At 41.0% G+C, this 13,310-nt stretch overlaps 1 protein-coding gene across 1 annotated transcript in view; it reads right to left on the reverse strand.

The window, feature by feature from the left end:
• The window catches only part of DOCK8 (dedicator of cytokinesis 8), a gene marked incomplete at both ends in the record, with an annotated part of 237,691 nt that overhangs the window by 47,683 nt on the left and 176,698 nt on the right, over nt 1–13,310 (reverse strand). The window contains 3 exons of the mRNA XM_080708606.1: nt 4,541–4,710; nt 10,878–11,017; nt 12,783–12,938. Coding sequence (XP_080564732.1) covers nt 4,541–4,710; nt 10,878–11,017; nt 12,783–12,938 — 466 coding nt within the window. The remainder of the gene's footprint in view (nt 1–4,540; nt 4,711–10,877; nt 11,018–12,782; nt 12,939–13,310) is intronic.

Here is a 13,310-nt window from a genome sequence, read left to right on the forward strand (position 1 = left end):
TGTTTTTTTCTTTTTAAAGAAAAGAGATGGAAGATGGCGACGGAGAAAAGCGGGACTTACGAGCCCCGCTAACAACCAATCTCTATTACTACAAAATCAGCACCTTTCATAGCCAGAAAATACCATCAGCAGAGAAACAAAAAATGTAAATACAAGGGACAGAGAAAAAGAGAGCTGGAAAAATGAGACACCAGAAAGAAACCAGACCGCAGTACTGCGGCCGGAGATGTGGCGTGGAGCGGCGCGGGCGCCATCTTCCCTTGCAGCACCAGGCCCCAGAGAGGAGGAGGACTCAGAACGGAGCTCAGATCCACAGAGGAGATACGCCGGCCTCATGCCTGAGGATGCAGCAGCAGCACCTTACTGCTGGTAGCAGTGGCGATTTCATGGGATGGCACCAGAACAACGCACTCAACAGCCCACCAGGCCCCAGAGAGGAGCAGTGGACAGCGAGCAGAGGTGAGTGGCTGTGGATCAGCCGGGCAGGATTCAGCAGGTTTTTCAGTGCAGGGAGCGTCTAAAGCTCGCAGGGGCTTGGCTCAGCACACCCTGCAGGGACTCAGAGCGGAGCTCAAAAACAGAGAAGAAATACGCCAGCCTCATGGCTGAGGGTGTAGCAGTGGTGCCATATTGCCACTGGTGGCGGCAGCAGCAAATTCACCAAGTTCACTACACCTCCATCAGCGCACTCAACAACAGTGAGTCAAATTGCGGCCCCTAGAGGAGAAATCCCAGTACTGCACTCCCAGGGACTGACTCCCAGTACTGACAGTACTGACTCCCAGGGACCCAGTGGGGGAGTGGCGGTGGCAGAGATATCACACCATAGTCACAACTCCCCACAGGAGAACACCCAACCTGGCACCCCCCCATGGTCTAAAGCAGCCTTGATTGACTCCCTGGGTCTGAGACTCTGTGATACAACCCAATAAAGGAGTAGTGGGGACTGAGATACCACAGACTCTAGATCCAGAGCACCATAAGTGAACTCGTAGTGCCCCAGGGAAGAACCCAGAGAAGGCACAAACTTCCAAAATCATGGGAAAGAGGAATAATACTAGAGCAATGAATGCCCACAACCCCACAACATCAGAAACTGATAAAACAGAAATTCAGAGATTTCTAGATCAAATCAGGAAAATAACTTTAGAAATAATAGAGGTGTTTCAAAAAGAATTCAGAGAGCCAAAAAGAGATAAAGGATGCAATCAATGAAATAAAGGCCTCAATTCAAAGTATAAACAACCGATTAGACCACATGGAGAATAGAATCTCACTCCTAGAAGATGATCACTCCAAAAATGAACGCATAGTTTCTAATTTAGAAAAAAAAAATCCGACAGCAGGAATCTGACATTGAAGAAATATGGGCTCATTTTAAGAGAGCTAACCTAAGAATAATTGGAATAGAGGAGGGAAAAGAAGGTGAAACCAAAGGGATCAACAATCTCTTCAAGGAAATAATAGCAGAAAATTTCCCAAACATAGAGCAAGAGGTTGATACACAGGTCCAGGAAACTTATAGAACTCCCTTTAGACAGGAAGGGAGAAGAGGATCCCCACACCACATAATTGTCAAAATGACTAATGTGGAAGCCAAGCAGAGAATCTTAAAGGCAACAAAAACAAAGGGCCAAGTGACATTCAGAGGAGGCAAACCAATTAGAATCACTCCAGACTTCCCAAACCAAGTCATGAGAGCCAGAAGGGCTTGGAGTAACATATTCCAAACTCTGAAAGAAAACAACTTCCAGTCAAAAATTTCCTACCCAGCAAAACTTCCTATCAAATTAGATGGGGAAATAAGAAGCTTCCATGACAAACAGAAACTGAAGGATTTTATGTCTTCAAAACCAGCGCTAGAGAAAATACTCAAGGAGATTAACTACAAAGAAGAAATAGGTAACACACACCAGAACCAGAGAAACAAGATTTTTCATCCAACAGACAACTAAATTTGGTTATCTGTGGAGATTCATTATTTATGTTAGTCTTTTACCTATCTCTAAATTGTATTGTTTGCTTTTATTGTTGCTAATTTTTAGGATTTCTAGTTGGAATATTAATATACCTTCAGATATAGCATTTGGAAATATTTTATCCCATTCTATCAGTAACTTTTAACTCTGTTTACATTGTCTTTGGATATACAATATTTTTTTTACTTTTTAGGGAGTTTGTTTACCCTTCCGTTGCCTGTGCCATTGAAATCATATCCAAGAAATCAGTGCCAATTTCAATGTTGTGAGGTTTTATAACCCAGATTTTCTTCTAAAAGTTTATAGTCTTAAGATTTATATTTAGGTCTTTTATCTATTTTGAGTTAATATTTGTATATGGTGTTAGTTAAGGGTCCAATTTTATTCTTTTTCATGTAATTATTATTTTTCAATAATATTTATATAAAAGATTATTATTTCCTCCACCAAATGTTTGTGGAAACCTTGTCAAAAATAACTTGACAATATATTGAAGAATTTATCTCTAGGCTTTTATTTAACTCCAATGGTTTATATATCTGCCTTTATAACAGTACTATACTGTTTCAATTATTGTAGCTTTATAACATCTGAAATCAGAAAATATACATCTTCTAGCTTTGTTCTTTTTCGAGATCGTTTTTTGTATCTAGAGTTTATATTCCATATTAGGATAGATTTTTTCCTGAAAAATAAATAAATAAATGTATGATAGTTTCACCTAAAAAAAAAAGAAAAAAATATTCTCTGGCAAGAAAGAAAGCAAAAAGAAATGTTGAAATCTTATCTTTAAGTAATCTAAAGCTTGGTATCAGACAAATGATACTGTTATGTGAGATTATCATTGTTAATTTTGGATAAATTGCTATAATACTAGATGTCAACCACTAAGCCAAGCATGGCAAGGAGGAATTGGGAGGGAACGGGGTGGGGATCGGGTAGGGGCTAACTGGGTGATGTGTGCATGTATTCTACAAAAGTTTTTTTTTTATCCCATTATGATGTATGAATACAGTGGACCAATAAAAAAAATTAAAAAAAGAAAAGAGATCATTACTTCCCTAGGAATGCTCTTCTTCCGCTGTATGATTTGCATGAATCGAAGGCCACAGGTGATTGGTTTAATTTTTTTAACTAAATACTTGATATCGGAGTGATTTTAGAAATAGTTTCAGCACACATAACACTTTGCATTTGGAGGACATGGAAAACCTTGGATGGTTGTAATATTTCAAGGATGACCACCTGTACGGGTGGCTAGACGCAGGTAAGTATTCCCCAGGGTCTTTCACTCTCCAGAGAGCGGCATGGTCATTTTCCCCCCTTGGTACTAGGGATTGAACCCAGGGGCATTCTACCTCTGAGCTACACCTCTAGCCCTATTTTTAATATTTTATTTTGAAACTAGGTCTCACTAAGTTGTAGAGAACCTCACTAAGTAGCTGAGGCTGGGCACAAACCTGAGATCCTCCTGTCTCAGCCTCCCAAACGCTGGGATTACAAGCGTGCGCCACCATGCCTGGCAGCATGATCATTTCTAAGAACTTTTCTTGAACTGGGGAAACACAAGAATCGCTCTGGTGATCAGTCGTGTGTATGTGTGGGGGAAAGAGTAGGCAAAGAGATTGTTTCTCTCAACTGTCATCTAAGGGGTTTCTCTGTTTGGGAGGAGAGGATGTGTGTGGGTTCTTGTTACTAATTTCTATCTATGCTGTCTAGCCCACACTGTAACATGTAAATAGACTCTGGAAGTGCACAAACCCCTGTAAGAATGTTTCTCCTATTCCCTGGCTGCTAAAGCAAGAGATACTGACCTCGGAATTGACCTCTTGCTGCCAAAGGCAAAATACCTCTACTGTGGCAGAGAAATACTGAAACACATCATGTTTTTTGTTTGTTTGTTTGTTTTGGTATAAAACAAAAATTTGCTTGTTTCATCTGAAACCCATTCTTCCCTTAAATATTCACTTAAAAATAAAGCAAAGGAGCCAGCCATGGTGGTGCATTAATGCAATCCCAATACTTGGGAGGCTGAGATAGGAGGATCGCAGGTTGAAGGCCAGTTGCGGCAATTTAGCAAGACTCTCAGCAACTTAGTGAGACTGTTTCAAAATTAAAAAAATAAAAAATAGGTTTGGGAGTGTAGCTCAGAGGTAGAAAGCCCCTTGGTTCCATCCTCAGCACCCAAAAAAATAACAATAACAAAAAACAGAATCTAATCTAACAGAATACTTTCAAGTTGTTAGATAAGGATCTGCAAAGGGAGTGAGTGACTCTGTTACTTTATTTCATCCTCTGTGGTATATAGTTTATAAAATTTATAATATGATAGCAGATCAACCAGTGAACAAATAAATAATTTCTTAAAAAATGGTTACATGATATTGTTTGAAAAAAAACTGATTTGGGCCTGTGTTTGGAAGGTTTAGAGACCACTGCTGTAAAGCTTCACTCACATGAGCATATCAGCACTAGAAGTGAAGATGGAGACCTCTTCGTGGCCAGGGCCATCTAGCAGAGGTCCTCATCGATCTAAGGAAGGACACAGGAGGAGTCCTTACCTGTAAAGTCATAGAGCTGCGGTAAAGCATCCAGAATGATGCCAACCAGAGGCAGGTAAAGGGCGGCGATTTTGACCTTCACTTCTGGTTTGACGCACCGCGGGTCCAGGTCGTGAGAGCTCAGCAGGCTGTGGATGGCACTGACGGCTTTCCTTTGCACTTTGCTGATTCTGTGGGCAGGAAACAGCAAGCTAGAGGTGATGGTGAAGAACACTGAGCAATATGCTCTTGAACGGAAAAGGGTGACCAAGCCAGATGTGCTGGGAAGAGGAGGCAGGAGGGTTATATGTTCGGGGTCAGCTTTGGCAATTTAGTGAGACCCTGTCTCAAAATTAAAAAAAAAAAATTTAAAAAGGCTGGAGATGTAGTTCAGAAGTAGAGTGTTTCTGAGTTCAATCCCCAGTTCCACCAAAAATAAAATAAAAATGAGTTATCGAAATGCTCCTAAATAATACTGTGACAATGTGAAAATCAAGTAAAATAGGGCAGAAGTGTCTAGAATACTAAGATAGACTGTTCTGATCCTGAGTCTCTTGTTTAGCATGAAGTTTCCAAGTTTACTATATATAGCATGAGTATGTCATTCCAAATAATATTATATTACCAAATAATATTCCATCCCATAGATATGGCACATTTTATGTACCCATTAATCCACTGAGGCACATTTGAATTGTTTCAAATGCACAATTGAAATTCAGACGCACACCTGAATTTGTTTTTGGGCAATTATGAATGCTGCTCTGAATATTCATAAGTTTTTGTGTGGATACGTATTTTACTTCTCTGGCGCATACACTCCAGAGTAGAATTTTTGGATTGTAGGGTAACTCTGTTTCACCTTTTGAGGAACCTAAAAATTGGTTTCAACAGTGGCTGTACCACTGTACGTGTCCCAATGCATCTGGTGAATCCATTTTCTTTTTGCCAACATTTTATTATCTGCCCTTTTATTTATCTTAGTGAGTATGCAGTGGTATTCAATTGTGGTTTTGATATGTGTTTGCCTGGAAGCTAAGTAGGCTGGACATCTTTTCCTGTGCGTATGACCATATCTTCTTTGGGGAAACATCTATTCTGATCCTTGTCCTTTTAAAACTGAGTTACTTGTCTTTTTGTTATTGAGTCATGAGATGTTTAAGTGTAGACTCCAGACACAAGTCCTTATTAGGTACGTGGTCTGCATAGGCTTTCCCTCCATTCCGTGGGTTATTACCAAGCTTTTAGTTCTGCTATTTTTTCTATTTTATTATCATTTCATTACTTTTTCATTTACAGTTTTACTCTTAAGTCCAATATCTATTTTTTTTTCTTTAGGCTCATAATTCTGGTGACAGAAGTAAGAAATGATTGCCTAATCCAGGTTCATAAAGGTTACAACTATGATTTTATCTAAGGATTTCATTATTTTTTAATTTTTTGCGGGGCTGGGGGTGGAAACCAGGGGCATTTGACCTTCAGGCTACACCCCCTGCCCTATTTTTTATTCTTTATTTAGAAACAGGGTCTGAGTTGCGGAGGGCCTCACTAAGTAGCTGAGGCTGTCCGCGAACCGCGATCCTCAGGTCTCAGCCTCCCGAATGCTGGGATTACAAGCGTGCACCACCACGCCTGGCTCAGGATTTCATTATTTTAGCGCTGATACTTAGGTCTTTGATCTGTTAGGGTTAACTTTTGTATACAGTGTGAGAAGGCATTCAACGTCACTCTTCTGGATGTGAAGATCCAGTTCAGAAACATTTGTTAAAAACACTGTTTTTCGTTTGGATGGTTTTGAGTATTGTGTCAAAATCAGTTGCCTATAAATGTGAGGATTTATTTCTGGACTCTTACTTTGCTTTTGTTGTTCTCTGTGTCTATCATTATTTCAGAACCACATAGTCTTGAGTAATTTTTCTTTGCAGTAAATTTTGATAGCAGGAAGTATGAGTCCTCCAATTCTTTTCTTTTTCAAAAATCTTAAGATTTGAATTTTCACACAAATTTTAGGAACAGCTTGTTAATTTTTGCAAAGCCAGCTGAGATTTTTTTTTTTTTTTTTTTTTGGTGGTACTGGGGGTGGAACCCAGGGGCTTTTCTACCTCCAGGCTATACTCCCAGACCTATTTTATACTTTGTTTGAAAACAGGTTGCACTAAGTTGCTGAGAGCCTCACTAAGTAGCTGAGGCTGGCTTCAAACCTGTGCGATCCTCCTGTCTCAGCCTCCCAAGTGCTGGGATTACAAGCATGCACCACCATGCCCGACGCCAGCTGAGATTCTGAAAGGAATTGTACTGATTCTATAGATCAACTGGGGTGGTGTACTGCCATTTTAACAATATAAAGTTTTGTTAATTTTTTTTTTGTGTGTGTGTGTGGTACTGGGGGTGGAACCCAGGGGCTTTTCTACCTCTGGGCTATACTTCCAGACCTATTTTACACTTTATTTGGAAACAGGGTCTCACTAAGTTGCTTAGAGCCTTACTAAGTAGCTGAGGCTGGCTTTGAACCTGTGTGATCCTCCTGGTCTCAGCCTCTCAAGTATTAGGATTACAAGCATGCGTTACCACACTGGTATTTTGTTAATGTTTTTAACAAGCTTTTGGTTCTGCTATTTTTTTCTCTATTTTCTATTTTATTATCTTACTTGTAATCTTTTATTATCTCTTTCTCTTTTTTTGCAGTACTGGGGATGGAACCCAGGGGCATCCTACCTTCAAGCTATACCCCAGACCTTTCTTTTTTTTTTTCTTTTTTTCTTTATTTTGAAAAAGGGACTCACTGAGTTGCAAAGGGCCTCACTAAATAGCTGAGGCTGGCCATGAACCTGGATACTCCTGTCTGAGCCTTCTAAATGCTGGGATTACAAGCATGTGCCACCATGCCTGGCTTATTATTTCTTACTATCTGCTTGCTTTGGATTTAGTTTGTTCTTTTTTTCTTATCTCAGTGTATATAATTTTGACCTTCTATACATATTTACATATTTAAGAATACTAAACCAAGCTGGGCATAGTGGTGTATGCCCAAGATCCCAGTATTTGGGAGGCTGAGACAGGAGGATTGTAGGTTGCAGGCCAACCTCAGCAACTTAGCAAGGTACTCAGAAACTTAGTGAGACTCTGTTTCCAAATAAAAAAATAAAATAGAGATGGGAGTGTAGCTCAGAGGTAGAATTCCTCTGGGTTCAATTTCTATTACCCCTCTCCCCCCAAAACACCTTAAAAATAAAATTAAAAATAAAATTATAAAGTAGGCTGTATTTATACCCCACAGAAATGAACTCTAATGTTTACCTAAAACCATGTTCAGGAATATTCAGAGCAGCTTTTTTTGGTAATAGCCCCAAATTAGAGGCTTCCAACTCTCTATTTATAGTACACAAATTGTAGTATGTTTATACAAGGGAGTATTATATACACATAAAAGAGAAAATGAACTACTCATAAAATACAACCACACTGCAGGTTCTCATAGGCATAATATTCAGCAAAAGAAGATGAAGTTCAATTAGGTCAAACCAATCTCTGGAGATAAAGATCAGAATAGTGGTTACCTGTGATGGAGGGTAACGGAATATCCTATAGAACACCCTGTATCTTGATCTGGTTGATGGTTACCCCAGAATATTCATAGGTGAAAATCAATTGCACTTTACAATCAATATTTGGGATCTTTACTGTATATAAATTATCCCTCAATAAATAAAAAGTAATGAAGATAAAGTACCCAATAAGGGTATTTGGAACCTAACCAAAGACTTTCAGTTTTTAAAATGCATTGTTTCTTTCACATGAAATTATTTTGCCAGAATCCAGGGTTAGATAGAAAATATTAACCAATTTTTCAGATGACCTAGATTTTTACATGGCGCCTGGGACTGGCCAGTTGCAAACTGCATTTTAGAAGTATTTCCAAAGTTGTTCTTTTTTTTTTTTTTTTTTTTTGGTGATACTGGGGTTCTTGGAAACCCTTCTACCTCTGGGCTACTCTCCCAGACTATTTTTTTTTTTTTTGTGGTACCGGGGTTCCTGGAAGCCTTTCTATGTCCGGGCTATACTCCCAGACGTATTTTTATATTTTTATTTGGAAACAGGGTCTCCTAAGGCAGCGCGTGCGGCTGGCTTCGAACCTGCGCGATCCTCCTGTCTCCGCCTCCCAAGCGCGGGGATTACAAGTGCGCGCCACCACGCCCGGCTCCCAGACTATTTTTATACTTTTATTTGGAAACAGGGCCTCTTAAGCCAGCGTGGCTGGCTTCGAACCTGCGCTGATCCTCCTGTCTCCGCCTCCCAAGCGCAGGGATTACAAGCATGCGCCAGCACGCCGGGCCCAAAGTTGTTCTTACTCTGGTTGTCCTCCTAGCCTGCAGATCTGGCCGTGGGTTGTGTTTGGGACAAAGCACTGCAGTGTGCTTGCTTGACACCAAGATGGCAGGCCATTTCCAAAGCTTAACAAACACTGTGGACTTAATGATGCATGGGCATTGGAGGACACACCCAGGTGTGAGTGTCCCAGTGAGACCCTCTGGGAACCAGCCATGGCTCCTGACAGGGTTCTACATGACTGAGACGAGTCTCAGTGGTCCTTGACCCACAGGTAGGCAGGTGTTGGTGAGTATTTATTGTGTTGGCAGCATAAGGAAAAAAAAATGCTGAGCAATAGGAAGCTTTGTTAAAGGATTTCCTCCCCCCCCCCCCACTCAGGTTTTAGCCCACATGTGACAGTCTTTCTAATGACTTTCCAGGAGAGTAACTGTCAACTCAGCAATAGGGGATTACTGAGTGGTCAGAAGACTGGCACTATTAATTAGTTACTCTCTGGGGGGTAGAAAAGGTGCTCAGTGTGTGTGTGTGTGTTTGAAGAATGTATTTACCTAATTAAACATAATTACATGATGATCTCTGGACATAACACTACCCTGTTGCTGGTAATATCACGGCAACAATATTACAAGGAATCAGAAACAGATTTCATGGCTGCTTGTGACTAGAAGGAAAATAGAATATACAAACTACTGCTAGTGTAAATACAAAATGTTATTTTCAGAAATCACTTAAAGCAATTCTACCATGAGGACAATTTTAAAATACAGCCGGGCGTGGTGGCGCACGCTTGTAATCCCAGCATTCGGGAGGCTGAGACCGGAGGATAGCGGTTCATGGACAGCCTCAGCTACTTAGTGAGGCCCTCTGCAACTCAGTGAGACCCGGTTTCAAAATAAAGAATACAAAATAGGGTTGGGGGTGTAGCTCGGAGGTCGAATGCCCCTGGGTTCCATCCCCAGAGCCGCAAAAAATAAATAAATAAATAAATAATAAATAAATAAAAATAAATAAAAAATAGAGCCAGGCATGATGGCACATACCTGTAATCCCAGTACTTGGAAGGCTAAGACAGGAGGATTGCAGGTTTGAGGACATCCTCAGCAATTAAGTGAATCTCTCTGCAACTTAGCAAGACACTGTTTGAAAATAAAAATAAAACAGGGCTGGGTGTAGCTCAGAGGTAGAGCGCCCCTGGGTTCAATCTTCAGTACCACAAAACAAAACAAAAATGGGCATATCTTTGTGTTCAGACTTTCATCTGGGCACCTTATTAACAATTGTGTCAGGGTCCTTTTTGTTGCTGTAGAAATATATGTTAGTTATAGGGTAGGAGATTCTACTGAGAAAGTTGGGAGGAATTTAATTAGAGTTGAAAGAAGATGGAACTGAAACCGTAGGCCTACATCAAGACTAGCTACTGCCATATGCCTCCAGGTGTTGGACGTTTAAGAGGTGCTGTGTAAGGGTTCAGAAGCCCTGAACCTGTGGCATCTCTCTCAGCCTGGGAAGGCCTGTCCACAGAAGCCTGATCGGGACACGAGACAACTGCCTGGGACATCAGCAAACACTTCCTTTGTCAACACTGAGGCACTGTGTGCTCTCACCTTGGTTAAAAATAGTTTTGCTGGGGCTGGTGTCCAGCTCAGTGGTACAGCATGGACATAGCGTGCACAAAGCCCTGGATTCAATCTCTAAGGAATCCCCCTCCCCAAATGGCTTCATTACTAGGGAGTTCACAGATCAAAACATCCTTAGTAAATTCCACTGAATAAATGACAGTAACTACATGAATAACAAATAGTGAATAAGTAAATAAATGAATTAAAAACCAGTCATTTAGTGGTCCCTCTCTCCCTGGTGCCGGTCTATGCTCTATAGGCGTCTTTTTTTCCAAGCCCCGATGCCTCTACTCCTCATAAGTGGTGTGGTAGACGATTTCACCAATTACAAGAAGCTGAACTGCACACTTTATTATGGAGCATCTTTCTCTTTTCTTCTCCATGGCCCATTCTGAGTGTTAGAAACATACCCTTCTGCTTCGGCATCTAAGGCGGCAGCCAGTTCTGTAAAGAGGAGCCCAGTGAGGAAGTGTTGCTGGCGGTACTCTGGAGTCAGATCGAACATGCTGGCAATCTTCTGGTCCTGGAAACTGGAGCAGGAGCTCGAGTTCTACAGAAATGCAAGCGGTGAGCTTACGTGTAATAAGAATTGGAATTCAAATTGCCATAGATAGGATTTATGGAGCCCCTGCTCTAGCCAGGCCTGATAAATACCACCCACACATAGGTGAGGGAACCGAGAGGGAGAGTGGTTCCTATTCCTACAGATAGAGGATCCCTTGTTGGGAAAGATGAAAATAAAGCACCTGGGGTCTGTTAAAAAAAAAAATGGAGAACACTTCCCCAGCTGAAATCAAAAGCTGAAGATTAAAATCCCCCAGATAAAATGTGTATAGGGAAATGAGACCCACAGTGGGTCCTGTGGCTGTGGTTTCAGCAATGCTTCTGAAGATGGCTTAAGCATACTGATTGTGTGTGTGTGTGGGGGGGGGTCTGTACACAAGTAGGGCCAGGCAGGAAAGTGTCAGACTTACCAGTCCCAGGCAATCCCTGCCCGGTATTCTTCTCTGGGAGCACATGCTACTTTTTACTAAGAGCTGAAAGCATCTCTAAAGTCTCCTGCTTTGGTGAGCTGAGCCCTGACTTTGCTAACTCCCTGGAGCATCAGAAGAGGAATGTGGGGAGAGGCCCAAGGGCGAGGTTAGCCTAGGGTAGTGGGGACTTAACCTGCAGGGCAGGCTACAGCACAATGTTTACATGTTTGGAATTTCTGCCTGAAGTCAGATCTTTCACATTCAGATGGTCTGGTAGCTAAGGTTTGAGTTATGACATCTGTTATGAATAGCTAATTTTTAAAAATGAATTAAGCAAACCTTCACCTTTGTGCTAGTATCAAGGAATATATAACATAAAAAAGAGCTCTGAGTTACTGATTTGTTTTCTATAAATAAAATGACTAGAAAATAGCTTTCCCTTAAAGCTTTTTTTTTTTCAGTACCAGGATTGAACCCAGGGTCTGAGCTACACCCCAAGCCCTATTTTTAACTTTTATTTTGTAATAGGGTCTCACTAAGTTGTGGAGTAGCTGTGTCTGGCTGCAAACCCGAGAGATTCTTTTGTCTCAGCCTCCCAAGTACTGGGATTACAAGTGTGTGCCACCACACCTGGCTCCTTTTTTTCTTTTTCTTTTTCTTTTTCTTTATTTCCTTAGGACAATAGTCTCTTGAGAAGTCTCTGAGTTATTAAAAAAAAAAAAAAAAAAAAAAAAAAAAAAAGGTTGCCAGGCGTGGTGGTGCACGTTGTAATCCCCCGCGCTTGGGAGGTGGAGACAGGAGGATCTGTGCAGGTTCAAAGCCATCCTCACTGGCTTAAGAGACCCTGTTTCCAAATTTAAAAAATATATAAAATAGGTCTGGGAGTGTAGCCCGGAGGTAGAAGGGTTTCCAGGAACCCCAGTACCACCCCCCCCAAAAAAAAAGGTTCCCACAGTCACTGCTCATCACACACACCTTCTCCCATCGTCTCTTCTACCCATTTATAATTTACATTAACTCATTAAAAGCTCTTGGATGGCCTATTGCAAAAAATAAAAACATATTAACACATGGCAAAACTTCTTTGACTTTACAGGGAAGATTTGAGATTTTTCTATGACTTTCGTACATTTTCATGGTGCTTATGAATTTTTTTGCTGTGCTTAGTTAAGATAGTACAACTTCCAGGCTGCATACTTGTCCTCATCTGGATCAATCAATCTAGTCTGAAGAGCTTGATTTTCCATCTAATTATTAAGTCCAACGTTTATAAGAAGTACATAATTAAATTAAGATAATTAAATAAAATAGCTTGAATAAATCCTTCAATTAGTTGATTACCTGGGAAGATATGGAGGGAGAAGGAGATGTTGGTGCAGTATCCGCATTCATTAAGAAGAGGTTCAGGTTAAGGTAATGTTCATGGCTGCAGAGGATTCTCAGAAACTCCAGTCTCATGGAAATGAGTGTTGGGAGGTTATTGAGCTTAGCTGAGAGCTGGAAGAAAAATGGAAAGAGGAAAGAAGTGTTGACTATAAGGTAAATGGAATTGAGGTGGACAGACAAAAATATCCTTTCTCCACAGAGAAAGACATACACTTTTATAAAAGTTGATCTGCTAGGGCAACAGATGGCAAATTCTGCATTACAGAGAGACCCAGTAAGTTTTTTCAATGACTGATTCTTTTAGTGATGTCTGAGATGAGGATGCCTTACACAGAGCCATGGGAAGTGAATGGGATATGACTGGATGGCCTTCATGCCTCAAGTGTTCTCCTGAAGTTTCTAACAGAAGGCCCCGCGAGGAAGCTCTGGAACCAGTTCCCGAGAGGAGAGTATCACACTGCCTAGGAAATAATGTACTGCCTG

This window comes from Muscardinus avellanarius (assembly GCF_963383645.1).
Source record: "Muscardinus avellanarius genome assembly, chromosome: 13".
NCBI classification, from domain to species: Eukaryota; Metazoa; Chordata; class Mammalia; order Rodentia; family Gliridae; genus Muscardinus; species Muscardinus avellanarius.